The 25,734-nt window shown below is 55.2% G+C and overlaps 1 protein-coding gene across 3 annotated transcripts; it reads right to left on the bottom strand.

The window, feature by feature from the left end:
• Window positions 1-247: 247 nt before the first annotated feature.
• ZSWIM4 (zinc finger SWIM-type containing 4) lies at window positions 248-19,549 on the bottom strand. Of its 3 annotated transcripts, none has more exons than XM_030879883.2 (14): window positions 19,179-19,549; window positions 16,939-17,140; window positions 15,003-15,359; window positions 13,332-13,480; window positions 13,096-13,246; window positions 12,054-12,221; window positions 11,044-11,403; window positions 9,586-9,723; window positions 8,989-9,243; window positions 8,226-8,361; window positions 5,825-5,979; window positions 4,200-4,363; window positions 2,652-2,733; window positions 248-2,240 (listed from the first exon to the last, which is right to left on the bottom strand). In XM_030879883.2, the coding sequence occupies exons 1-14, from the start codon at window positions 19,329-19,331 to the stop codon at window positions 1,381-1,383; spliced, it is 3,330 nt and encodes a 1,109-aa protein (XP_030735743.1). In that variant the 5' UTR covers window positions 19,332-19,549; the 3' UTR covers window positions 248-1,380. The 3 variants fall into 3 exon arrangements, with proteins under 3 accessions (XP_030735743.1, XP_030735744.1, XP_030735748.1); XM_030879884.2 differs by having other exon boundaries at window positions 13,401-13,480; XM_030879888.2 differs by having other exon boundaries at window positions 15,003-15,283; window positions 19,179-19,317.
• Between the last annotated feature and the right edge of the window lie 6,185 nt (window positions 19,550-25,734).

The following is a 25,734-nucleotide window of genomic DNA, read 5'->3' as shown; positions in this document are numbered from 1 at the left end:
TCCATACTGTCACCACTGGAGGAAACCAGCAGTGGCTCCCATTGCACCCCTCACTTGAAGCTGTACCCAGAGAAGAGGCTGGAGATTTTCTGTGGGGGGGGGGGGAAGGAAGCCCTGGCAGGGGGCCACAATGGCGGCGGCGGGGGCGGGTGGGGGCAGAACATGCCTTAGTTTCAAAATAAAATTAAAAAGAACAAGCTGTGTTCAACCTTTAAAAAAAAGGAAATACAATATATGGTTCAATAAATAGAAAAAAGTTACAAAATGTGGTAATCTTTGTACTTAATTACAAGAGGAGAAAAGATAGAGGAGGGTGATTGTGGGGTGGGACACTCTCCTCCCTGGGCCAAGGTGGGGGAAAGGGAGGCCAAAGAGAGACAGCAGCTGGGACTTGGGGATGCAAATAGAAAGACAGGCTAGATGGAGAGAAATATGGGAAGGGGGAGTAAGACGAAGGGCAGAGCAGGGAGGCAGAGGATCAGAAAGGGAGAGACAGAGGGCCAAAAAATGCTAAGATGTTGGCCTCTTTCCTTTCTAGATCAGGGGGAAGGGGGGGGTCCCTGGCTTGCCTGCGCTTGGATCCCCCACACACACCAGGTTTGGAGGACAGTGTGAGCCTGGCTCGGTTCCTGAGTTGTATGTCCAGTGACTAGCAGGTAGGGGGAGGGACAGTAATGAGCCCCCAGCCCACCCTGGGACGCTGGCACCCAAGGGAATGGGAGTCCTGGCGGGACGGGTGGTGAGGTATGTGGCCGAGGCCTGAAGCCTCTTCAAATCCTTCAGTGGGGGTGAGCCATTGGTCCCAGCTCTGCAGCCTGGAGGGGGCGCAGGCCTGCGGGTGGGACCCCTGAGGCAGTGAGGGGAGGGTACAAAAGGAGTTTAGATGCCCTAACGCAAGCCCTCCGGGCACCCAGAGTTGGTTGCAGGGAGGGTCTGCTACGTTGACTCTGAGAGCCAGTTTCTGGAAAGTCCTGCCTCCCAGCTCATCCACCCCAGCCCAAGGGAGACCTGTGGGTTTGGGGAGGGAGAGCTTGCCTATTGCTTTTGGGGTGCTCAGGGTGGGGTCATACCGGCTGCACAAGCACACACCCCCTTCCAGGCCTCTGGGTGGTGGTATGGCTTCTGATCCTTGCGTCTTGCACACTCGCTAGGCACGCATGTGCCCTAGGCACGCATGTGGCAGGATGCGACCCCCTGCTTCCCACCTCCTTCTGGGCTTGGAGGGGATGGCAGGCCAGACCACCCAGCTGCAGCCGGGCTCCTTCCCTGACTTAATACTGAAATGCCACATAGGCCTCCAGTGTTGAGGCCCGTGATGGAGGGCGGGTGCCACAGAAGCAGGGGCGAAGGCGGATGTCCCCACCGCCTGCCAGCTGCCCCTCAGCCGAAACGCTCCCGCACCAGGAGCATGAGCTTCTTCTTGCCCTTGTAGGTCTGTTTGAGGTTCTCCAGGAACTGGGCGAACTGCAGGTGCCCATCGGGCGCCAGCAGGAAGGTCTCGCGGGCCTTGCCCAGGAACTCGATGAAGTCGCCGTAGTGCCGCGGGCTGATGTGCGTCAAGCGGGAGTGGCTGGTGGTGATGTAGGCGGCCACCGCCGCGTCCAGCAGCTGGCACAGCGGTGCCCGGTCGGCGCCCAGCGGCTTGGCAGCCCGGCGAGCCCCGAGGGGCCCCAGGCCGGGCGCTGAGAGGGTCCAGCGGCGCAGGATATCGGAGAGCATGGGGGCGCAGTGGATGCTGCGGATGATGAGGGGAACGATGGCGGAGAGCTCGTGCCGGCCCAGCGAGTGGCTGAGCGAGCAGGCCCAGAGCACGTCATTGACGGCCGGGTGGCTGTCCTGGTTGAAGGCGATGCTGAGCTGCGCCAGGGCCAGCGTCGCCAGCTTGTAGGCCCGCAGCGGCAGGCCGCGGTGCTCCATGTAGCGGGCCACGGTGAAGAGGTGGGCGTGGCCCAGGCCTCCGGCTGCGGCGTCCAGCACGATCTGGTAGGCCGCCTCGAAGGCCGCGTGGTTCTTCTCGCACAGGGTGAGGGCGGGCAGGGCGCAGTTCTGCGGGTCCTTCATGGCGCACTGTAAGGCCAGGGTGCGGGCGCATGCCCAGAGCTCCTCCCGCCGGGGCGCATCCAGCTGCAGCCGCAACAGCGTGGCATGGGTGGTGCCCGTCACTGCCACGATAGTGGCTGCCTCCACCGGTGTGAATAAGGAGTACCAGTTCTGCATGATGTTCATCAGGGCTTGCAGGCCTGTGGGAGAGGACAGGGTGACACTGGTCAGGAATGGGACAGGGGGTTACCCTGTGTGCATGGGTTTACCCCGACCTACTATCCCCACCAGCCAAGGCTAGAGCTGTACCCCCTCTACCGCCACTCTTGGCTTGACAGAAACTTCACTTTACTTTTCCAAGGGAGGAGAGGGCAGCTGGGCTGGGTGGGATCTGGGGGGTGGGGGCTAGACATTGGAGGGATTGTCCCTTCTCCAAGCCACTTCAGCCTAGCCAGACTCCAGGTCTTTGTCCAGCTCAGTCCCCCCTCCCAACATTCCCTCCTGGCCTAGGCCTGAGCACAGGCTGGAGTCGGGGAAATGGCTCTGCTTCTACCTCATGCCTGCCCAGTTCCACAGGGAGGTGGGTGGCGGGTCCCCTTGGGGACTCTCACCGACTTCCGTGGCACAGCTGACCAGCCAGCGCACCATCTCCCTCCGACGCCAGGTCATGGTGTTCAGGGTCATCTGCATCACCTGCAGCATGGGATGGGGAGGGGTAGAGAAGGGGGTCACCCAAGCCAGGGCTGGCGTGTGGAAGGGGGGCGGGTGGGGGATCCTTAAGGGCCCCGGGAAACTTGGAAGTTAAGGGCTCAATCAATGAGCCACACAATCTGGGCAAGGGGCTTCACCTCTCTGGACCTCAGCTTCCCCATCTGTAAAATGGAGATAAAAACAGTATCCACCTCATCGCGTTGTGAGAATTAAGTGAAAGTATGTAGGTAAAGCTCTTTGCACGGTGCCTACTTCTTCAAGGTGCTCAGCTGATGCCAGCCATTACTGCTAGTGTTGGTGTTATTCTGAGGCCCCGTGGATCCTACCTGGGACCACAAACCAACCTGTCCCTTCTCTCTGGAAAGTTCCATGCTTCCTGTCAGCAGATTTCCCCCTGCAGCCCCAAACAAAGCACCTGCCCTACAGGTCCCGCCTTCTTCAGGTCCCACCCGCAATAAGCACCTTCCTTGCTGGCCTCTCTTCTGAGGCCCATCCCCAGGTCCTGTCCGGAAGCTTCTAAATAGTGGGTCACCTGCCTAAAGCACCACCCTTATCTCAACTCCCACATGTGCCCCACAACGGCTCCGCCCCCCTCAGGGGGTTGTTCAGAGGCCAATTCTGCCTCCTGCCAGCCCTTTGCTGGCCAGTTCTACCTGGGAAGGTATCACCCGAATCTGTACCTTATTCTGTTACTTTACTTTGGCCACCGTCTGAGGCCCCGCCCCCATGAGCCCCATACCTGTCTATCCCCTCAGGCTGCAACCATGCCTCTGCCTTGCCCTTGCAGCACTGTCCCTCGTCCGGCCCCTGAGGATGGCCTGGACACTCACCTGCAGGCCCCGCCTCCATGACTTTCAACCACAGACCCCACCCTCCAGAGGCGGCTCTTCACTCACAGGACTATCCCCAAGCCCCGCCCCTCAGCGGTGACCCCTCCTTCTAGGCTGCAGTCCCCTAGAGGCCCTTTCCCCAAGAAAGCTCCTTGCAGGCAGGTTCTGCCCCTTCGGTTTCAGCTCCGCCCACCCCTGGTTCTTACGGCACACCAGCCCCAGGCCCCACTCCCAAGGCCAGCACCCTTAGGCTCTGCTCTCTCTTGTGGCCAGTCCACTCACCTGCATGCTCCGTGACCCCTTTCCTTGTCCTCAGCCACACCCCCGGAAGTAGATTCTCACTTTCAGGCTCTGCTACTGAGTCACTCATTCATAGGCCCCACCCTCACTGGTGACTCCATTCCCTCACTCTCAGGACTTACTCACTCACCCTGCTCCTCTGTAGACCTGCCCAAGAGGTGCCCCGCACATCCAGGCCCTGCCCCCAGAGGCGATGCTTACCCTCAGGCCCCGCCCCTAGAGGCAGACCTCACACTCAGGTCCCACCCCCAAGTGGCCCTCACCTGGCCGGCCCTCAGGCAGCAGCCCCCTGCCCCCATCCTCCCTGCGGCCAGTTACCTGCAGGCCAAGCTCCAGCGCAATGCCCAGCAGTGTGGTGTCTGGTGGTGCACTGGCCGGCGTGGCAGTCTTGCAGGCGTCCTGCGCCAGCTTGAAGAGCAAGGCTGGAGAGTGGATGTTCTGCTGGATGGAGCCCAGCACTGCGTGCAGCCACTTGGGGTCTCCTGGGGTTGGGGGAGGGACAGAGGATATCGTGGGCATACCCAGCACCAGCCCCTGCTGCTGCCTGACCTGCTCACACTGGTTCCTCTACAAATATGCAAATGTGTGAATGTGGACGGTGAGGCACCTGGCAATGGTTCTATGAAGACCTAGACCACTGTTGGCACTCCCCTTTTTCTCTCCTCTGCCCCTTCCTTTACAGTGGGAGGAAGCCACCCAGGGACCCACTGGACCCCTAACTGTCAAGGGCACCGATTCTGGACCCAGATACCTGGGTCCAAATCCCTGCCACTCACAAGCTGTGTGACCTTGAGCAAGTCGCTTCACCTCTCTGTACCTTGGCTGCCCCATCTGTACAAAGGGTAATACTAATGCAATGGTATGTGTCTCACGGGGCTGCAGTGAGCTTATACTTGTAAAGGCCTTAACATGGCAAAAGTTACACAAATGAGAGCTTTTATTACTATTATTATCATTGGCCCAGATCCTACAATTCTGTTACTCTGCTCCAGCCACATCAGCCTCCTCTCTGTTCCTCAAACATAACCGGGCACAGTCCAGCATCAGGGTCTTTGCACTGGCTGTTCCCTCTGCCTGGAATGCTCTTCCCAGATGCTATGGACTGAACTGTGTCCTCCCCAAAATTCACATATTGAAGCTCTAACCCTCCAGCGTGACAGTACCTTTGGGAGGTAATTTTGTTTAGAGGAGGCCATGTGGCTAGGATCCCCAGGATGGGATTAGTGTCCTTATAAGGAGAGGAGAAGACCAGAGCTCTCCCTTTCTCTGCCATGTGAGGAGGCAGTGAGAAGGCAGCTGTCTGTAAGCCCGGAAGAGAGCCCTCACCAGGAACTGACCATGCTGGCACCCTGACCTTGAACTTCCAGTCTCTAGAACTGTGAGAAAATAAATTCCTGTTGTTTAAACTACCAAGTCTATGGTATTTTGTTACGGCAGCTGAGCTAAGACACCAGATACTGGCGTGACTCCACCTTCACTGTCATGTCTTGGCTTAAGTGTCAACCTGCTTTATTCCCCTCCTTATCACTTATTACCTCTCACTGCGTAACTGTCTTCTTTACCTTATGTATTGTCTGTCTGCCCTCACTAGAATGAACACTACGGAGCACAGGATTTGGGACAGTGTTGTTCGCTGCTGCAAGCTCAGCACCTGGGACAGTGCCTGGTACATATAGAAAGCGCTCAAGGAGGGACTTCCCTGGCAGTCCGTGGTTAAGACTCCACGCTTCCACTGCAGGGGGTGTGGGTTTGATCCCTGGTTGGGGAACTAAGATCCCACATGTTGTGTGGGGTGGCCAAAAAAAGAATGCGCTTAAGGAAAACTGTGGGTGGGATACGGTGAAAGGATAAAAAGCAGGCAGGAAGGAATGAGGGAAAGGAGGGAGGGGACTAAGGTAAAGGAGGACAGGGGGACGGGAGTGGGGGGCAGCCGCTGTCCTCACCCTTGGCGGCGGTCAGCATGGCGGAGGCCAGTTCACACTGGCGGGTCTCCAGGTGGCCGAGGATGAACCAGCGGGGGAAGCGGTTGCTCACGATGGAATCCAGTGGGTTGCCGTGAGGTTCTCCAGCTGGAAACGCTGTCTCCAGTATGGGCAGCCTGTGGTGAGGAGAGAAGCAGCCCTGCCCTGAGACAAGGCTGGTGTCTCCATCCTCTCTAGGAGAGAAAGGCTTCCTGCCTCAGCCAGAGCCTACCCTCCTAGGCCAGCAAATCTCTGGGCATCCAAAAAGATGGAGGATGTATGTTCAAGATATTCACGGCAACATAAAATAGATAAATAAGGACCTGCCATATAGCACAGGGAACTCTACTCAGTACTCTGTAATGACCTATATGGGAAAAGAATCCAAAAAAGAGTGGATATATGTATTGATATATGTATAACTGATTCACTTTGCTGTACACCTGAAACTAACACAACATTGTAAATCAACTATATTCCAATAAAAATTAAAAAAAAAAGATGTTCATTGCAGTGTTGTTTATACCCATCACTGTGGGGTTGATTAAATAAATGATGCTCTATTCACACACCAAGGGCTGATAAAGAGGTAAGGGGATTATTTGTGTCCTGATGTGGCCCCACCCCTCGCTCACTCTGCTACAGTCACTGTTCCCCTTGACATCCCTCACATACCACCAGGCACAGCCCTACCTCAGGGCTTTTGCACGAACTATTCCCTCTGCCTGGAACACTCTCCCCTAGACATTCTTGTGACTCCTCCTCACCTCTTTCAGGTCTTTGCTCAAATGTTTTTCAAGAAGCTCTTCCCTGACATGCCCAACACATGGGAGAGTGCAACTTCCTACTCCCAACTCCTTCCACCCCTTTCTTGCATGTCACTGTCTGACATACAGCATAGTTTACCTATAAAATTTATTTACTGTCTCTCCCTAACTACAAGGTCAGCTCCATGAGGGCAGGAATTTTTGACTCTTTGGTTCACCGACACTGCCTCTCCAGCACCAGAACAATGCCTGACACACAGCAGGTAAACAACAAATGTTTGTTGAATGACTCAACGTCCCCCCTAAGATATTTTGTTCAGCAGCTCACTGTTTACATGCATTCTGTGCTAAGGAAGTTTTTCAAAGCTGTTAAATGTAATCAATAGCATGGAATAGGAGTCAAGACCGTCCTGGTTCCAAATATCTAAATGACTTTGCTCCATAATTCGGGACACACCTTAAGCCTGTTTATGTGTAAAATGGGGGTAAACATACTTATTTCACTATGTGAGTCACAGATTTAGATCGGGGGGGGGGTCAGCACCTTTTTCTGCACAGGGCTGGACAGCCAATATTTTCAGCTTTGTGGGCCATTTGGTCTCTGTCACAATTGTCACTGTTGTATAAAAGCAGCCTAAGACAATAAGGAAATGAGTGAATGGTGCTCTGTGCCGATAAAACTTTATTTCTGGATGCTGAAATTGGAGTTTCACACACTTTTCACGTGTCACAGAATATTGTTTTGATTTTTTTCCAACTATCTCAAAATACAAAAACCATTCTTATCTCATGGGCTGCACAAAAACAGGCAGCGGGCCAAATTTGGCCTGTGGGCTGTAATCTGCTGGCACTGGCTTAGAAAAAAATCGAGCACATGAAAGAGTGTTCTCTAAATCAGGGCTCTTAACAGACGATTCTTTCCAAATATTCTGGAAAAATGCACTCCGAATTGTTAATAGGTGCCTCTGGAGAATAGGATGAGAGGATGGGGGACAGATTTCACTTTATTTGTTGGACATGGTTCACTAGAGACAGGGCCTTTTAAAATTCTGCTTCTATGATTTGCTGTTGCACATGGGAAATAACCCGGTTATTCATTGCAACATCTTTTTGGAAACAGTGTAAATGTCTATCAGCTCCAGATTGGTTTTTTCCTGGTGTATCCCTACAGTGGTTCACATGCTATGTGACAGGATATAGCTTTTAAGATGCAAATGTTGAGTGAAAACAAGGTGCAAAGAATAGGTGCGGTATGTGTCATGGAGTAAAGGAGAACCAACTTTTCATTTTCAGATTATGGGTTTGCAGAAATATGGACTCTTGCAGGATAGATAAGAAAGTGGTACCACTGCTTGCCTCCAGAGTGCTTTGGGTAAGTTGGGACAAACCTGCCTAGAAAAGGACTCTGAATTCTGTGTCATGTGGATATTTCTCAAATTCAAAATAATATGACATTTCTAGTGTGTAATCAAGAGCACAGGGCAGTCTGGAATGCCTCGATGAGGAAGCTTGAATGAACCAAGCTGTGAGTTCAGGCAGAAGGATGTGGCTCCCAGTAGCCTCCCATTCCCCAATCCTGCCCGGCCCAGTGGGAGTCCCCAGCTGCCTCTCCTCACCTCATGGCTCGCAGCGCGAGGCGGTAGGCCAGGTCGGGGTCGTAGGGCAGCAGTGCAGTAAACAGGTAGCGGGCACAGGTGTGCATGGGCACGCTCTCGCGGAACAGCACTTCTCCAAAGCCGCTGAAAGGACCCCCTGCAGGGGCAGCCTGAGCTCAGCCTCAGGGTGTGGGCTTGCACGGCCCCTCCCCAGGTCTCCCCACACCCCAGGCTCTGAGTGTGGGATGGGCAGACTCAGGATAGAGTGGCTGGGGCTAGAGAGGTCCCGGGGGTAGGAGCACAGGACTAAGATTGAGACAAGCACTGGAAAATTCACAGAAAAGAGACCCTGGGCACCCCTGGGTAGGGGGCAGGACTCAGATGCAGGGTGGGGCCAGAGGGTGGAGGTGGGGCTGCACCTGCTCCAGGGGTGTGGCCAAGCCAGCTTCCTTTTGCAGTAGGGGAGGGGCCTCACAAGGCAGGACCGTGGGCAGAGCCAATCAAAGTCTAGCTGGGCACCAGCGACTAGGCTCATTGGCTCCAAAGTGGGCAGGGGGTGGGGGGGGCCTCATCACTCGAAGCCGTTATTGGCTGCCAGCACTGCTGGGGGCGGGGCCAAGGTCTGGAGCTCACCTTTTAGGAACTACCAAGGTATGGAAAGGCAGTAAGGACAAGGAGGTGGAGCTAGGGGCGGGGTCTCCCGATCCAGCAACAACCAGGCCACTACAGTACAGAGGCAGGACCCTATCTTTCAGGAACGGCCAGGCTAGCAGTGGGGCCTCACCTTCCAGCAGCTGTCCCGCCTGCTTGCGCAGCACCTGCACCAGCCGCTCGTCCAGCTCCACCTCCTCCAGCAGGGCCAGCAGCTGCTCCTCGTTGCGTACCACCTTGTCCTGGGCATACAGCCCCTCGGGCAGGGCCCGCTGCTGTCCCAGGCCCAGCAGTGCCACCTCTAGCGCCATTGCCAAGTAGGACTCCCCAGGGCTCCCGGGCACTGGGACGTGCTGGTAGGCCACCTTCCGCTTCTCAGGGCCTGATTCTGTGCGAGAAGGACACCAGGGCAGCTAGAGGGGAACCCCTTTTCCTGGGACTCCAGTGGTCCTTGACCTTAAACACGGACACTGTGTGTGGGGTGTGGGGGGAGGTTTAGGGAGAGCCCAGCTGCTTCCGCACACACCAGGGGGTGGGGCCCACCTTCCAACAGCAGATAGGCCTACGGTGGCCTCACTTCCAGAAGCTAAGCCTCTTGGCACCTGGCACTGGCCGAGGGGTGTGGCCAAGTGTAAGGGCGTGGCCTCACTTTCTAGGGGTACTGGGCAAGAGGGCATGGCCAAGAGGTGGTGATTTTCCCACCTCCTCAAGGGGCCCCCCGTGTGGGTACCTGGGTAAATGGCAAGGGTCTCCTCCTCTAGGTGACAGGCCTCCAAGAGTGCCCTGCAGAGGCAGCCAATGGGGTCCAGGGGGTGGCCCACCCATCCTTCCATGTTGGTGATGCAGGTGGAGCCTTTCTGCAGTAGCTCTGCAGGTAGGAAGAGAAGGCTCAATGCCCAGCCCCCCTCCACCAAGCCCCCGGGGGGGGCTTCCTCTCCCTGAACCCCAAGCCCAACCTCCCAGTGCCCACGCACCATCTGCCCACCCAGCACCCTTTTCTCTGCCCCTTGAGCTCTGCAGCAGCTCTCACCTCCACGGCCCTGGCCTCCTGTCCCACACCCAGACCCAGGCCTGGCTAAACTGGGTGCTTTCTAGAACATCCAACCAGTGTCGTTCCCCTCCTTATAACCCATGATCCTTCCCACCTCTCTCAGGCCCAGCCAGCTTTCAGGGCTCCCAAGGACTGATAGGAAAGTTTCCCTGGGGTGGTCACCCACCCCACCTGGAAGCCCATCCTCCAATCTCCTGCCACAAGCCGTGCTCTCCCTTGCCTCTGGGCTCCTGCCCGTGCTGTTCCTTCTAACTGGAACATTGTGGCTCCCTCCTCTTCTCCTGGGAAACTCCTAAACATCCTTAAGATCTCAGCTTAGCTCTCACCTCCTCTGGGGGGGCTAACCCTATGCCTTGAGGCTAGGTCAGGGGTCTGCTCAGATCCCAATGCCCCCATTTCTCCCCCATTACACCCTGTATTCAATTTCCTGGTAACTGACCCATCAACTCAACTCCATCACCCAGAGAACACAACTGGTAGCCTCTCTCCTGTCCCCCCATATCTAGTCCACAAACGTGTCCATTTTTGGGCCAACACAGTGTGAGCTTTTGTTTTTCTTAATACAATTTTCAAATTGTTGCCCATATTGAAAAAAATCAGTAAATTCCACATTAGATTATCTGGACTTCTGGCTTCTCTTGAAAAATCAGAAGATCTGGCCACACGGGGTCCATGTTCCTGAAAGGCACGTGGCTAAATCTATAGAAACTACATTTCCCAGACTTCTTTGTGTGAGGTGTGGAAGGTGGGAGAGAATGAGGCCATTACTCTCCTGCAGTAGCTGTGAGCAGGTGTGCGGCTGTCTGCAGGGCACAGACATGAGGTTTGCCAGCAGGTTCTGGGTTGTCCTCTTGGGAACTGCCCTGCCCCCCTGGGAGGGCTACAGCCTGCTGAACCTCGTGCGCTTCTGAAGTTCAAGTGCGTGAAGCCAAGCAGGGGCTTCCCTGGCTTTCAGTCCTGCGGCCCTTCCAGTGGTTTTGAGAATCCTCAATCCCCTGCATTAGATATTTTCTGCTCAAGACACCTGGAGTGGTCTGTTTTCCTGCTGTACCCACGGACTCTCCAGGTTGCCACCGCCCCCAGCTGTTGGCATTTGTGTCTGCAGCCCCAGGACACGATGATAATGTTGGTGCCCACCTTTTTTCTGCTGCTTGTAGGTCTCAAGCTGATGTCGCCGCTGCAGCCGGAGTGTGTTGACTATGGCGCCTGCCAGTCGCAGGGCCTGGCGGGGGTATCCGTGGGCCCTCAGGGTGTCCACACGTGCACAGGCAGTGGGGAAGGGCTCGCCCAGCCAGAGTGGGCGGCCCTGGGGGTCAAAGGTTGGCTTGTCACCACCCCCGTTGCTTGTGAGGCTGGGGCCGTAGGAGTCGCTGGCCAGGATCCTCTGCAGGTGGGCGTCACTCCAGTGCAGCGACCCAGCCTGCAGGGCGCGGCCAAACACGGTGTGGCGGGAACCTGCAGCCTCCACCTCCTCCTCCTCCTCCTCCTCCTCTGGGCCTGTGGGAGAGGCGCCCAAATGCAGCCCCATGAGGGGGGCCCTAGCAGTCAGGTGCTGGTCAGCTCTGCCCCACTGAGTGCCAGCTTGGTGCTAGGCTCCAGGTGCAGCGATGAGTGTGTGTTATCTCCCCAAATCCTTCCAGCAGCCTTTTAAAGGCGTGTGTGTGTGTGTGTGTGTGTGTGTGTCAGTGGAGATATTCCTTCATATGAATGGACAACTGATCTTGAACAACTGTGACTCTCTGTCCATCTTTCTCCCTCCACACTCCAGTTTTTCCTCTCCTTCTCTATCTTTCTCTCTCCCTCTCTCCCTCCATCTCTGCCTCTCTTTACTTGTCTCTCTCTTCTCAATACCTGTTTCCTTTTCTATCTGTTTCCCCTACCCCCTGCCCGATTCCTACCTCCATGGCCAGAAGGAGACTGAGTCAAGAGACCAGCCCAGAACTATAGGCATCTTAAGTATTTCACATCGCTGTCCCTCGGGCTGCCTGCTGCCCCTGCCCTGGGCACTCCCTCCTGGCTGGGAGGCAGGCAAGGGCTGGTCCCCCCTGCCCTGCCTCCATTTTCCCCCAGAGCGCCATGATGGGGTGGCTGGGCCACAGGAGGTAGTGACGGTTTGTTGGGGGGAGTGGCGGGGACCTCTTTCCTACCTGGGCTGAGGGCTACGGTGGGCTGCAGGCTGGGCCCATCAAAAGAGTAGTTGCCTTCTTCCAGGGGGCACACGTCCAGCTTGTCCCACTTGGTAAGCATCTGGAGCCAGCTCGTCCGCTCCTCTGGTTTGCAGTGGGGGCTCAGGACGATGCACACCCACAGGGCCCCTGGGGAGAGAGGGCAGCAAATGTGGGCACGGGGGAGGCTCAACGTTCATGCAGCAGGAGCAGCACGCACGTACGGAGTGCCCGCTGTGTGCTGGGCACTGGTCTCTGCTCAACCCTCACCTCTGGCCTCTGAGGGTGCAATTCATCATCTCTTCACTTTACAGTCCAGAGAGGTAAAGTCACTTGCTCAAAGTCACACAGCTGGGAAGCCAGAAGTTAGGACTCAAACCCAGACTACTGGACTCCTTTTGCAAAAAAATTTTTTTTCTATAGCACTTATCATCATCTATCACAGGGGTCATCAAACTACCACCCGTGGAGAAAATCGAACCTGCTACGTGCTTTTGAATGGCCCGTAAGCTAAGATTTATTTTTACACTTTTAAATGGTGGAGGGGGTGGGGAATAAATAAAAAGAACATTTTGTGACTTGTGAAAATGATTTGAAATTCAAATAAATAGTGTCTGTAAATACAGTTTTATTGGAATGCTACCACACCCACTTTGTTATGTGTGTCTGTGGCTGCTTTTCTGCTACAACAGATAAAATCGAGTTAACAGCGACAAAAACCAAATGGCCTGAAAAGCCAAAACTAACTATCTGGCCCTATGGAAAACGTGTTGACCCCTGGTCTAATGGGCTTGTGGGAGTTTCTTGTCCGTCTGCCCTACCAGGTGTCAGCTCTCTGAGGACAGGTATTTAATCTCTGTTATTTCTTGCTGTAGTCCCAGCGCTCAGTACAGTGCCTCGTACATTGGCGGTGCTAATGAATGAGGAAGGATTCACGGGCAAGACCCTAATCTCAGGTGGGCAAGACCCTAATCTCAGGTGGGCAAGCCTGGGTGCCTGCCGCACTCCGGGGTCTGGGACTTACCCAGCTCATCCCACAGCTGGCGGCACTTGTCCGTCATGCCGGCACCCTGTTGCCGCCACAGGGCCAGGCGCGGATCCTGCAGGAATTGCTCAGTCATGAGGATCAGCATGCGTGCGCCATTGGAGTCCCGCATTCGCAGCATCTCCCGCACCTGCGCCGGACCAAACGGTGAGGAGGGGCGGGGCTCCGGCACCCAGCAGTCTAGTCCCGCCCCCCTGTACCCGCCCAGCCAGCACCTTGCAGAACATGGAGCGCAGCTGCTGGCTGGCGCCATAATAGCCGCCGTTGGAAAGCAGCTGCTTCACCTGCTCCTGGATCTGCTCCTCGTCCAGGTGCCAGCAGTTGGCGTCCTCGATGCCCGCGCCCGCCGTGGGGTCTGGGGCACCTGTGGGGAGGGAGGGACGGCTGAGGCTGGGGCTGGGGGGAGGGGGTGTCTGTCATCCAGTCCTTCAAATCACCCAAACCATCCCAGAATTCCCTCCATCCCACCTGAAAACCCATCCATCCATCCACCCATCATCTTACCCCAAACATCACCTACCCATCCATTTAAACCACTCAACCATCTGTCCACACCCCCATGCCATGCCATGCATCTTTCCATCCACACGTCATAACCCTTAGCACACCTACCTACCCCATTAGACCATCATCCACCCTGCCCATAACTCCCACCTACTCACATCTATATACCCATCCCACCAGTCCATCCATCCACCTACCCACCCCTATTTGTCTTTCCAACTCATCTGTACTAACCACTCAAAATACCCACTGACCTATTCATCCACTGACCTACACAACTCTGCTATCCATCCATCCAATGAAGCCAAACTTTCCATCTATTCTTTCCCCACCAACCACCCTTCATATGTATCTCCCCAAACACCCACCAGCCCATTGGTCCATCCACACATCCTACATAAAACACCCACCTACTTGATCCATCTACCATGTTAGTCCTCACATAAGAACATTCATGCACGCATCAACTCACCCTCAATCCTTGCACCCCTTGGTCCTTCCAGTCTTCCACCAACCCCATCTGTCCACTACCTCAAACTCCCCAATCAAAGCCCATCCCATCCTACCCTACCACCAATTACCACCAACTCCCTATTCACCTACCATCCTAGTAAATCACCCATCCACTCATTCCATCCATTTTTCCACACCAACAGTTCACCCCAACACCCCATCATGAACACCTTCTATATCCACCCATAGCCACCCTCAAATATCCATTCATGCCTCCACCCACTATGCATCCGTCTACTCACCCACCATCCTACTCCATCCTTCCATCATTATAGTTAAGCAACACTTGTAGCTCCAAACCACCCCAGAACTCATAACACCTCCTGGTCTATCTCCTACCCTATCCCACTTCTGACACCCACTAATGTCCACACATACTCCTTATGACCTCCACACACCCATACTCAGGCCTGCTCCTGTGATCTTGAGACACCCCCACCCTGGGGCTGGATCTTCCCACTGGCTGATTTCTTGACCATTCATCTGCCCAGGGCCAGATCAAATCCAGGATCTGCCACTTACTGAGGTGTGTGATCCTTTTTTTTTTTATAACATCTTTATGGGAGTATAATTGCTGAGGTGTGTGATCTTGACCTCATGCAGTGGTGCTCCCCCACCCCTGCTCATGGATCAAGGGTACCTCTGGGGTTTTTTTGGCCACACCACGTGGCTTAGGGGATCTTAGTTCCCCAACCAGGGATTGAACGTGGGCTGCAGCTGTGAAAGCACTGAGTGCTAACCACTGGACCACAAGGGAATTCCACAGTCAGGGGTACCTCTGGATGCTGTGACAAATGCCTGTGGCACAGCAAGCGAGATGGCTGTGAGCTGGGGCCTCACTGCCCCATCAGACCTTGGGGCGCCCTTACCATGCACCAGGTTGATCTCGGAGCCCAGCAGGAGGATCTCGTCTGCCAGGCGCTGAGCAGTGGGCAGCACCTCAGTGTGGTGGGCACTGATGAGGTACTGCACGAACTTCTGCAGCTGATCCCGGTTCATCTGGGAGAGTGTCTCGGAGATGGGTAGCCGCAGCTCCACCTGGCGGGCATGCCGAATGCGATACAGCGACAGGGCCACCACGTGAGCACAGTAGAAGAGGTCTCGGTTGTCGCAGCCGCAGCTCACGGATGTGATCTTGCAGCGGTCAAAGCTGATGGAGACATGGTAAAGGCGCTCGGGCTCTCCAGGGCCCCCTGGCTCCCGGATATTTCCGCTCAGGTGGAACCCTAAGACCAAAACCAAATTGTCACTGCTGTGTCACCCCAGAGATGGGTAATCTTTCCCATGGTGCACAGCAAGACCAGGTGCAAATCCCAGCTGAGTAACCTAGCACAAGTCACTTAACCTTGCTGTGCCTCAGTGTCCACATCTGTGAAATGGGAACAAATAGTAACATCCTCCTCATGTGTTTGTAATGAGGATGAAATGGGTTAATATTGGCAAGTGCTTAGAACACTGTTGGCAGATAGTAAGTGCTAAATAAATGTTTGTTCTTCTTCTAATTCTGAATAATATTATTACAGCAATGCTGTTGAAGATGATTTTCTTAGCCCTTGGGTAATCATGGATACAGCCCAGGCTCCAGGTGCCCTGTCACTTCCTGGGAAGATACCAAAGATACTTGGGGGGCGAGGGTTTGAAGTGGCCGGCCAGGGGCCAGGTCACCCCATCACCCCCCACCCCTCCCTGGCCCCTGGGGAGCCCAGATGCCAGGCTCATCCGACTGGTTGGGCAGCTCAGGCCCCAGCTGGCCCTGGCTGCGTCATGCAGGGAGACGGCGGCTTCCTCATACCGGCTGGAGGTGGCCGAGCCTATGGCCAGCTGGGTCATGTCCAGGCAAGGGGCCCCCGGGCTGACAGGGTTCAGAGAGGGTCATCTTGGCTGAGCCCCTGCCTCCAGCTGGGAGCCATGACCTGCCCCCATGGGAGGTATGGCATTCCAGGGCTCACCTGCCTTCTGGCTCAGCCTCTACTGGTTCCCTTCTCAGCCCTGCTGCCTGAGGTCTAGAATCATCTTTCGTCGCTAGCTCTAAACCTCCATCCCTTCCCCTCACCTGGACCCTGCTGCCTGGGGTTTAAGACCACTCCTCACAGATGATCCCCAGCTTCCACCCTAGACCCCACGGAAGCCTCGTTGCCTTAGGTCTGAGACCATTCCTAAACCTCTGAACCCAACCTCCACCTCAGTCTTTCTGCCTGACGTCCAAGACTGTCGCTCATCACTGAGCCACTCTCACCGAGGACGCTGCAGCCCGAGGTCTAGGATCATCCTTACCTCTGGCTCTAAACCTTGGACCCAGAGCATCCCTGGGTCCCTCTTTCTGAGGTCTGGAACCTCCTCTCCCTTCTGGTTTACAATCGCTCCTCAAAACCACTGCCTCGGGCTTCCCTGGTGGCGCAGTGGTTGAGAGTCCGCCTGCCGATGCAGGGGACACGGGCTCGTGCCCCAGTCCGGGAAGATCCCACATGCCGCGGAGCGGCTGGGCCCGTGAGCCATGGCCGCTGAGTCTGCGCGTCTGGAGCCTGTGCTCCGCAACGGGAGAGGCCCCAACAGTGAGAGGCCCGCGTACCGCAAAACAAAAACAAAAAAAACCCACTGCCTCGGCCCTGCCTTCTTCCCTGCTCTCCCCACTATCCTACCACCTCTACCCCTATGCCTCAACTAAGCTGACTGAGGTCAAGGCAGATCCCTGATCTTGAGCTCATAATATCTTGTACAACCCTCCCTGGGCATCAAAGCCTGACATTTGGAACCTCCCCCAGCCCTCCATGGACTCCCTGGCAGGGGTAGGGGGCAGGCACTTACCCACTTGCAGCACACGATCTACGGCCCCGCTCTGTAGCAGATGCAGTCCACGGGTGAAGGGCACCCGGGCATCGTGCTCGCCCTCCGGGGGCTGGTAGCCCAGTGATGAGTACATGCATATCTCCCGCTCGCTGCGTGGAAACGACCAGAACACGATGCGTTTCTGGACCGGCTCTGGCACCCGGGAGAACCGCTCCTCAACCTGTGGGAAGGCCCGGTGTGTTAGAAACCCTGGCGCTTGAATCCTGGCTTTGCTGCTTACAAGTAGTATGACCTTGGGCAAGTCACTTTGCCTCTCTGAGCTTCGTTTTTTCTCGAGTGTAAGAAGATGTTAAGAGCACCCGCCTTCTGGGTGTCATGAATATTACATATGCACTAATATATGTACAGCGCTTACAATAACACCTGGCCTATTGTTAGTGTTCTGGAACTTTCTGCGGCTTCCCTCCTGGATGTCAGGTCTCAGGGTCCTAATGTAAGGTAGTCTCACCTCTCAGGCTTTGAGGGGGGACGAGGAAGGAAGACAAATGTGATAAGAAGACCAGTGATCAGGCCTACATGTTCTTAGCCTACATTGTGCTAAATGCTTTATGTGTGCGATTTCCCTTAATTCTCATAGCAACAACCCAGTATTTTTGCAGCCTGGGGAATCTGAGGCTCAGAGGCGGAGTGAATTCACTTGTTCAGGGTCCCACAGCTGGTGAGCTCCAGCTCCCAAGACAGGCTCTCTGCTCCAGCTGCTAAGGGTTCTCAGGAAGGGAGGGGTGTCCTGCTCACCCCTGGGGGCTTTGGGCAATGAACTGATCTGGTTGAGCCTGCGTTCCAATCCAGGCTTGCTACTCACTGGCTGAGTGTCCTTGGGCAAGTTTCTCAACCTCTCTGTGCCCCAGTTTCCTCAAAGAAGGAGAACAACTCCCAAAAGGCTGCAGAGGACTCCGTGAGTTTCTGCAGGGCAAGAGCTTTCCTAGGGCCAGACCTGCCCAGGGCAGGTACATGGGAGCCCTGGAGAAGGTTTTAGGATTACTCTGGGGGGGTCTCACACACAATGAAGGGGCAGGGACCTTTCAGAGCCCCCTGTCCTAGGTTTGAAAGGGAAGTGGGAGGACCAGTGACTGGCCCAGGCCTCGGGGACAGTTGGCAGATGACTAAGGAGGGATTTTCCAGGCCATGAATCAGAGCCCGCCCCATCCACACTTGGCCCAGACCCATCAGTCGCAGCAGACTCACTCTGGAGAGGCCAGGGAGCAAAGAAAGCCCCCCAAGGCCAAACAGAGGACAGAGCCTGTGGGGGCCAAGGAAGGCTTGCTCAGGTCCTGGCCACAACCCAGCTCCGTGGGGACCCACACTGAGGCTGGGAAAGGGGACTTTGCCCAGCCCTGGGGCATCCTGGCAGGGCCCCCCAGAAGTTATAGGGGCAGGATTCCAGGTGCACCTGTCCAGGTACCGAAACCCAGGCCCCACACCTGCTGCCAAACTCTGGAAGGACTGAGATGGCTGCGGGGCAAGGGGAGAGTGAGCATGGGGTAATGGGGAGGGGGGACTCTGACGATGGAGTAATCTCTGCAGCCAGCCAGGAGGGGCTGGGCAGCCCCAGGTGGGAGGTAGTTCCAGAATTACTGAGGGGTGTGTGAGTGTTAGTGCCTGCGGGAAGGATCTGCAGGAGAAGAAGGGGGTCCCCATGGGACAGGTAGGTTCTGGAGGCTGGAGGCAGGGATTGGAGACAGAAAGGGGTGTCTTGGGGCCGGGATCTATATAAGTGGGGGAGTCCTCTACTGGGGGTGTAGGACAGAGATCTGGAGTCTCTAGGTGCTGAGATCTGCTCTGTTCCCAAGTGGGGGCAGGTTGTAGGAGTTGGAGAGAGGAGTGAGGATTGAATGGGGTGCCCTAATTGGGAGATGAGGATAAGGTGGGAAAAGAGAGGTACCCAGGGTTGTGAGAGGACCATGGGGCAGGAGGAGAAAAAGTGTCCCGAGTTGGGATCTGGGGCACTGAGGGAACCCCTGGGTCTTGTGGGCTGAAGGGCAGAGCTGCTGGGAAAGGGATGGGGGTGGGTCATAGGGTTTGAAGGAGTGAAATGGGAGGATGAGGGGATGTCTCGGGCAGAGTTAAGGATCTTGGAGGAGATCTCTGGGGGTGTCTCCGATGGAGGCAGGTCCGGAGGCTGGAATCTGGACAGGGGGAGAAGGTATGTCGGGGACGGGGCTGGGAGTGGGTCCCTCCCCACCGTACTCCTCGGTCACCTGCTCGAAGGCCCAGCTCTCGGCTACTCGCTTGGCGCTGAGGTCCAGCAGCGCTTCGGGTCGGCCCCGGCCGCGCACTGCCCCGGCCCCGGCGTCGCGCTCCTCCGGTCCCGCGGGGCCGTCCCGGCTCCGCTTGGCCGCGGGGGGGTCCATCCGGCCTGGCCGGGGCCGGGGCGGGGCCTGTGTGTAGGGGGGGGTCGGTCCGACGCCTACTCCGCCTCACCGTCTCCCGCGACCCCTGCCCGCCTTCCTGTCCTTCGTCCGCGCTCGGCCGCCCCGGTACTCGCTCCGCACCCACCCCCGGGCCGGCGGGGTGATGCGGCCCCTTTAAGACCCTTCACAACAATGAAGCTGCCTCGGCCTCCGCTTTATCCTCGGCCGTCGTCCCGCCCCCACCGCCCGTCCCCATTGGCCCCCCTTCGGCCTCCGAGGCCCTCCTCCGCCATTGGCTGCACCGCCAGATCCGTCTCCAAGTTGCTGCTGTTCATTCGTTGTATGCACTGCCTGTCTTTTCGGGACTACTCAGTCAGGGCGCTCAGCGAGCAGCGCTGTCAATCACGGGACGCCGGAGACCAATCACAGTGGGAGGAGACCACCGGCGCCGGCCTTAAGCGGAGTTTCGGGGCGGGTCCTGGGTTCATTCACAACATTCCTCCCCCGCCCCACTAGGGCTGGACAGCGCTCCCCGGGCAGCTGGGGCTGCGCCCACACAAGGCTTTGTTTACTGAGGGTCGCTTCCGGGCGCCGCGAGGGGACAATCAACACTGCTCGGCCCGGGAGCGAGACAGAGCGGCGGGATCCCCGGGCAGCCCCTCAGCCCCGCCTCCCTCTGGGCTGTGTGACGAGAAATTCAGCCTCTTTGGGCGGCGGGTCAAGTTTTGATGCTTTGCGGGATGGAGGGATCACAGGTCCCTTGGTAGAGTTTATGGGGGCTGCGGACACCCTCGCTAGAAATAGAGCCCAATCCAAGCCCATCCTTGAGCCCCAAGCTAAGAATCTCCAATCCATTCTATGCCCTATATATTACGTTAAGTCCTATGAAATTACTGATTTTCAACAATTTTTGATACACTAAATGGCAATTTCATAAGGTTCAACGTAATAGATGTCAAATCCGACCACCTCTGATTATTTTTTCTGATTCAGCTTGTCTAGGTCACATCTCTTGATGTGACCTTGAAGCAGGCAGTGGTCCTCATCGCCGGTCCCCGGCGCCACCACCCCTGCCATCTCCATGTTGCTAGAGAACCCTGCATTTCCCCCTCGCCACACTTCTCTCCGTTATCATTACGTTTCTTTATCTATTTCAGCAGTTGTTTAATTTCTGTCTCTTCCCGCTCCACGGTGAGCTCCAAGGGGCAGTCTAACTGTCTAACTGATGCACTGCTTCACTGCCAGCACCTGAACACCTCGGGACATACAGCAGTCACTCAATCTCTATATAACTTGTTGAATAAACCAGCTCATGCTTTGCTCCCATTCCACTGAAATGATCTACAGACCAGGAAAACCGAAGCTGGCCCCTAAGTGGCCTGATTGCTGCCCCCTGCCTCTCCCCACATGGAAACTCTGCCTTTTTCCTTCCAGGAATTTCCAGTTTCACAGCTGCATTTTCTGGCCAGTCCCCAACCCACCCTTCAGTAAACTCCCTCCGACCTGCACTGTCCAGTATGGTCACCACTGGCCACAAGTGGCCTTTGAGTCCTTGAAATGGGACCAAGCTGAACTGGGCTGTGCTGTCAATGTAAAACACATTGGATTTTGGAGACTTAATAGAAAAAAAAAGGCGGCAAAATATGTCATTAAGAATTTTTTATATCGATTACATGTTGAAATAATACTATTTTAGATGTTTGTGTTAAGTAAAATACATTATTAAAATTAATTCCACCTGTCTCATTGTGTATTTATTTTATTTTATTCTATGCGGCATCAGGGCGTTTAAAGTTACATATGCAATTTGGATTGTAATTTCTATGGGACAGCAGTGGTCTTGAGAAACCAGAGCTGACCACAATGACAACAATGAAACAACAATAATAATAATGTACTGATTGCTTATGTGGTGCTCTAGCTGTTCAGACACATTATCAAACGTAAGCCTTCCAACAGTGCTGCGAAATGGGGATGTCATCTCCATTTCTCATATGAGGAAACTGAGGCTTAGAGAGGTGGAGTTCTTGCCTGACTGGGAAGCCTTAGACTTATTAGAGCATGTCTTTCCTGCAAGGATTTGAGGCAAAGATAGACTTATGGGGAAGGAGAAATGGGTGGGGAGGAAAGCAGGGAGAACACCAGTGAAACAAGTCTTTCAGGTGCTCCCCTAGCAAACAGGACCCAGGGTCCAGGTTTTCCAAGCAGCCCCCTTCAGCATTTAGTATGTGGCTGGCCCTTGTCCCTGAGGATGCTTCGGTGGATGTCCTGAGATGCTGAATCAGAAAAGGCACTCCAGGCCAGTGGAACAGGATGTATGGGAGGAATAGAGAATGGGACATCACAGGGTGAGGATGTTTTATTTTATTCTCTCACAAGAGATACTAATATTTTCATCATCCCCATCTCATGGATGAGAAAACTGAGGCACAGAAAGGTCAGGTGACTTAACCTAGGTCCACAGCAGGAAAGGGTAGGGCCAGCATTCAAGCCCTGGTGGGTGGGCTGGTCTTGTCACATTGGCTGCGGATCAAATGCACAGTTTGGGAAACATCAACATTCTATTCCGTTCCTCCGATTTTACAGATGAGGGCAATGAGGCCCAGAGAGGGTCAGAAAGTTGCCCAAGGCCACACAGCAATCCCTGGAGAATGTGAGAAGTCAGAAAGGCCCTTGGGAAAATGGGGGTTGCCTCCAGGATGAAGTCTCCAAGACTGTTTCACGCCTACCCTCTTCCTAGCAACACTTTTAGGAAGGGTGACGTTGCAAGGGGTGTTCTAGCTACCCGCAAGTCCTCCCTTCTCAGTGTAGCCAGTTTGGGCCTCAGGAAAATGGAGCCACATTTATCCCGCCTGCCACTGTGAGCTCACTGTCTAGGCATCCACAGCTCCTGACCCCAAACCCACATGTGTACTGACATCAATACCCATGAGAAACAGGGTGACTCTGAAGGCTGGGATGAGGGGTTCCCATGGCCCCCCCAACCCCCCAGTTCTGTGCCACCCCATCCTAACATTCTGAGGGTCCCTCCCTCTGCCAACCCCCCTGAAGCACCCCAATGCCCCTGTTAACTCAGGCAGGAAACCAGCCAGGGCAGTTTTACTTCCTGGTCCCGATGCAGCCCCTCTGGGCTGCCCAGCTGGCAAGATTTGCTTCTTACATTTCTTCTCTTCCCTTTTGGAACACAAGTTCATGGGCAGAGAGTCAGGGCCCTGCCAGGAAAAATGGGCATTCCAGGCAGAGGGGGAAGGTGGAGGCAGGAGAGGAAAAGGCTTGAGCAGGAATAATTGTCTGAAAAGCAACATTTAATGACTGCCCTGGCCCTGGGGAGTGGGGAGGGGCAGGGGAAAAGGCAGGGAGTAGACAGGCTGAGTGGCTGGAACTGGGCTTCCCTCCCCGTCCAGGAAAACAAAGGCAGCTGTCACAGTCTTCAGGCGCCCCACATTTCCACACTCAGGGAGGGGTGTTAGGGTCTCCATTTAACAGATGAAGAAACTGAGGCTCAGAAAGGGACTTGCTGAAGAGAACAAGAGGTGTAGGGATTTCCCAAAGTCTGGGGCTCTTGGCTGCGACACTAATGGGGGATTTGTGGGCAGGACCCACATGCTAGGAAGGACCTAGCATGGGAGGGAAAAGTCACCCAGGTCAGTGATGGGGTGGAGGGTGGAGGTGGTGGGAAAGTGAGGCTGTTTGGGGAGGCCGAGGGAGTGGGGTGAAGAGGGAACAGGTGGGTTGACATTCCAGATCCGAAACCTGTCACACCTGAATGCCTTTCCTCACCCCTGGGGTCCCCCTCAAAGGGGCTGGCGTCAGAGGGACAAAGGGAGCCAGTTTACAGGAGTCCTTGGCCAGCCCGGGCGCCGCCAGCGGCAGTGGGCTTGGCCCGGGTTGGAGGCGCCTCCTGGTGGCTGAGGGAAGCGCCAGATGGCGCCCAGAGCCCAGCCGGTCCCACCCCTCACCCTTTCGAGATTCCAGATAGAAAGGTTAAAAGATAATTTTCAAAAGCGGGTGCAGTCAAGGCTCTCACCGACAAATAGAGATGAACACGTGTTAAGATTTTTTTTTTTATTGAACTCCTGTGGGAACCAGGCAGATGTTATACGAGGTTCAAAAGAGAGTCCGGAAAACGGGCACTTTTACAACAGATCAGATTATTTGAGCAAATAAATGTGCGAATGGAGGCAAATTGGTTTTTCCACAGGGGAGGAGGGCTGTCAATGGAACCTCAGCTGCGTGGGCCAGAATGAGCAGATAAGAGTGGTTCTGTATTGCTATCAGTTGCTTACAACTCATGGATGGAGCTGTGAAATAGTTCAAAGACGCTGTTATGAACCAGCTAACCCGGAAGGGAAGGACGTGTTGTATAGCGATGACGCTTTGAATGGTCAGAACTGATTTACAGAGACGCAAAATGTTCCTTGCAGAAAGAAACAATTCCTTCCTTCCTTCATTCAACAAACACCTGTTCCTGGAGCAACTATTGTGCGCTGTTCCAGGTGCTGGAGACACAACAAAGATGCAGAGTAGAAAACGGATGAGAGTGGCACAGAGTGACCCCTTCCAGGAGCAGGGGACACCTGGGAGGGGGAAGGAACAGGAGGTGAAAAAGGCCAGGGGGCAGGACTGGGTGGAGGCGGGGGTCTGGAGGGGGTGGCCTGGGGCTTCCTTGCTTTCTGTTCTCCCACTAGAATGTCAGTTCTCAGCTCTACCTAGCCCAGAGGTTGGCATGCAGTAGGCGCACATAGATGCCCAACGTGCAAAGCGACTCCATATCAAAGGGCAGAAGTCACTCGCTGTCTGCTTAGGGGAGAGACTGCTGTGAGGTGGGCAGATGGCAGGAGGGTCCAGGTCCTGTAGGTGGGGCTCAAGGAACGGTAGACTCTGGGCATCACAGAGCCAAGCGGCAGCCCTGCCTTCCAGTCCCGGGCCTGGGCCCCATCCTCCACCTCTCTCCTCCCCCTAACACAAACCCTGAGCCCCGGGCTCCAGACAACTCCAAACTGTGAAGTCTCGCCATCAAATTAGGGCTCTGCTGCCACAATTCCTGTGTTTTTGAGATGTAAATCAGGATTTTTTTTTTTTTTTGCATGTGAAATTACCGTTCCTGCCTTTTCCGGGGGTTAAAACTCACATGGAAAAGTCACCATTGAGAAGGGTATAATTCAGTGGCAGTTAGCACCTTCACAACATTTGCAACCACCAACTTTATCTAGTTTCAAAACCTTATCACCTCCCAGAGATGGCCCCATACCCATTTGCTGTCACTCCCCACTGCCCTTCCCCCAGTTCCTGGCACCCCATAGGGAACCACTGTCGCCATGGCTTTGCCTCTTCCGGACATTTCACATGAATGGAATCACACATTATGTGGCCTTTTGTGTCTGGCGTCTTTCAGAATGTTTTCCAAGTTCACCCACGGTGAACTGTATCATTCTGTTTTATGGCTGAATAATATTCCATCCTGTGGATAAACTACACTTTGCTTATCCAGTCATCTGTTGGCAGCATCTGGGTTGCTACCACCTTTGGGTGACCATGACCGGTGCTGCTGTGAACGTACGTGTACGAGATACTGAGTCTGTGTTCGATCCCTTGGGGTGTGTGCCTGGTGGGCAACGGCTGGGTCACGTGGTAACTCCAGCCTGAACTTACCGAGGAGCCACCAAACTGTTTTCCAGTGTCTGTCCCTTGCTTTTAAGAAAAATGTTGGGAGTTCAGTCACCCACCTCCGGGGAACAGCCACTGCACTCCCACATCCCTCCAAAGACAGTGGCTCAGCCGATCCCACAGGCACAGATGTTTTAGGGGAGGGGAGCCCAGGATGGAACAGAACAGAAACTTGGTCTGTTAAGAGAGGCAGCAGATGGGCAGCCGAGAACACGTACTGGGGCTCCGCCAGTGCCGGGTTCAAGTCCCTGCTCTGGAATGTTAATGTGACCTGACCTGGGCATCATGAGGACTGAGGTGATGTGTAGAAAGCACCAGAGCAGTGCCTGGGCCACAGGCAGTGCTTCATACTTGCTGTTATGACTTATGACTTTTTTTAAAGGTCGAGGTGGCACTGAGAAGTCTGTAAGCACATTCTGGTTTAATCGGCATTTTGACTCTACAAGGTGGTGTCAGTACCTGTCCTGCAGACGGGAAAGTGACTCACTAGGCTGCCTGGCCGGTCCCCGGCAGAGGGGGTGACACAGGCATGTCCGTGGAGGGTACGTAGGTGAGTCACCCAAGGCAGGAGGAAAGAACACTCTCCCCTGGCTCCCAGGCTGGAGGTGCAGAAGCCCATTCGTCCTTCCCTAGCACGTGGCTAGTCTCCTGTGGAAACTGCTGGGGATGACCTGGTCGGGGCACCTGGCCGCAGGCCCCAGCACGTCCCGCTCACAGGAGCATGTGACCGTGGGAG

The sequence above is a fragment of the Globicephala melas genome, chromosome 3, assembly GCF_963455315.2.
Source record: "Globicephala melas chromosome 3, mGloMel1.2, whole genome shotgun sequence".
Lineage (NCBI taxonomy): Eukaryota > Metazoa > Chordata > Mammalia > Artiodactyla > Delphinidae > Globicephala > Globicephala melas.
Note: the sequence above shows the minus strand (reverse complement) of the source record. Positions and strands in the feature narration are given on the sequence as shown.

What these genes read in the sequence shown, in the direction of transcription:
- ZSWIM4 (XM_030879883.2), bottom strand. Translation starts at nt 19,331, where the DNA reads ATGGACCCCCCCGCGGCCAAGCGGAGCCGGGACGGCCCCGCGGGACCG. An exon ending in AGATCGTGTGCTGCAAGTGG is followed by an intron (nt 15,360 to 16,938) that starts GTAAGTGCCTGC and finishes TTTTGGTCTTAG; the next exon opens with GGTTCCACCTGAGCGGAAAT. An exon ending in CTACAAGCAGCAGAAAAAAG is followed by an intron (nt 9,724 to 11,043) that starts GTGGGCACCAAC and finishes TCCTACCTGCAG; the next exon opens with AGCTACTGCAGAAAGGCTCC.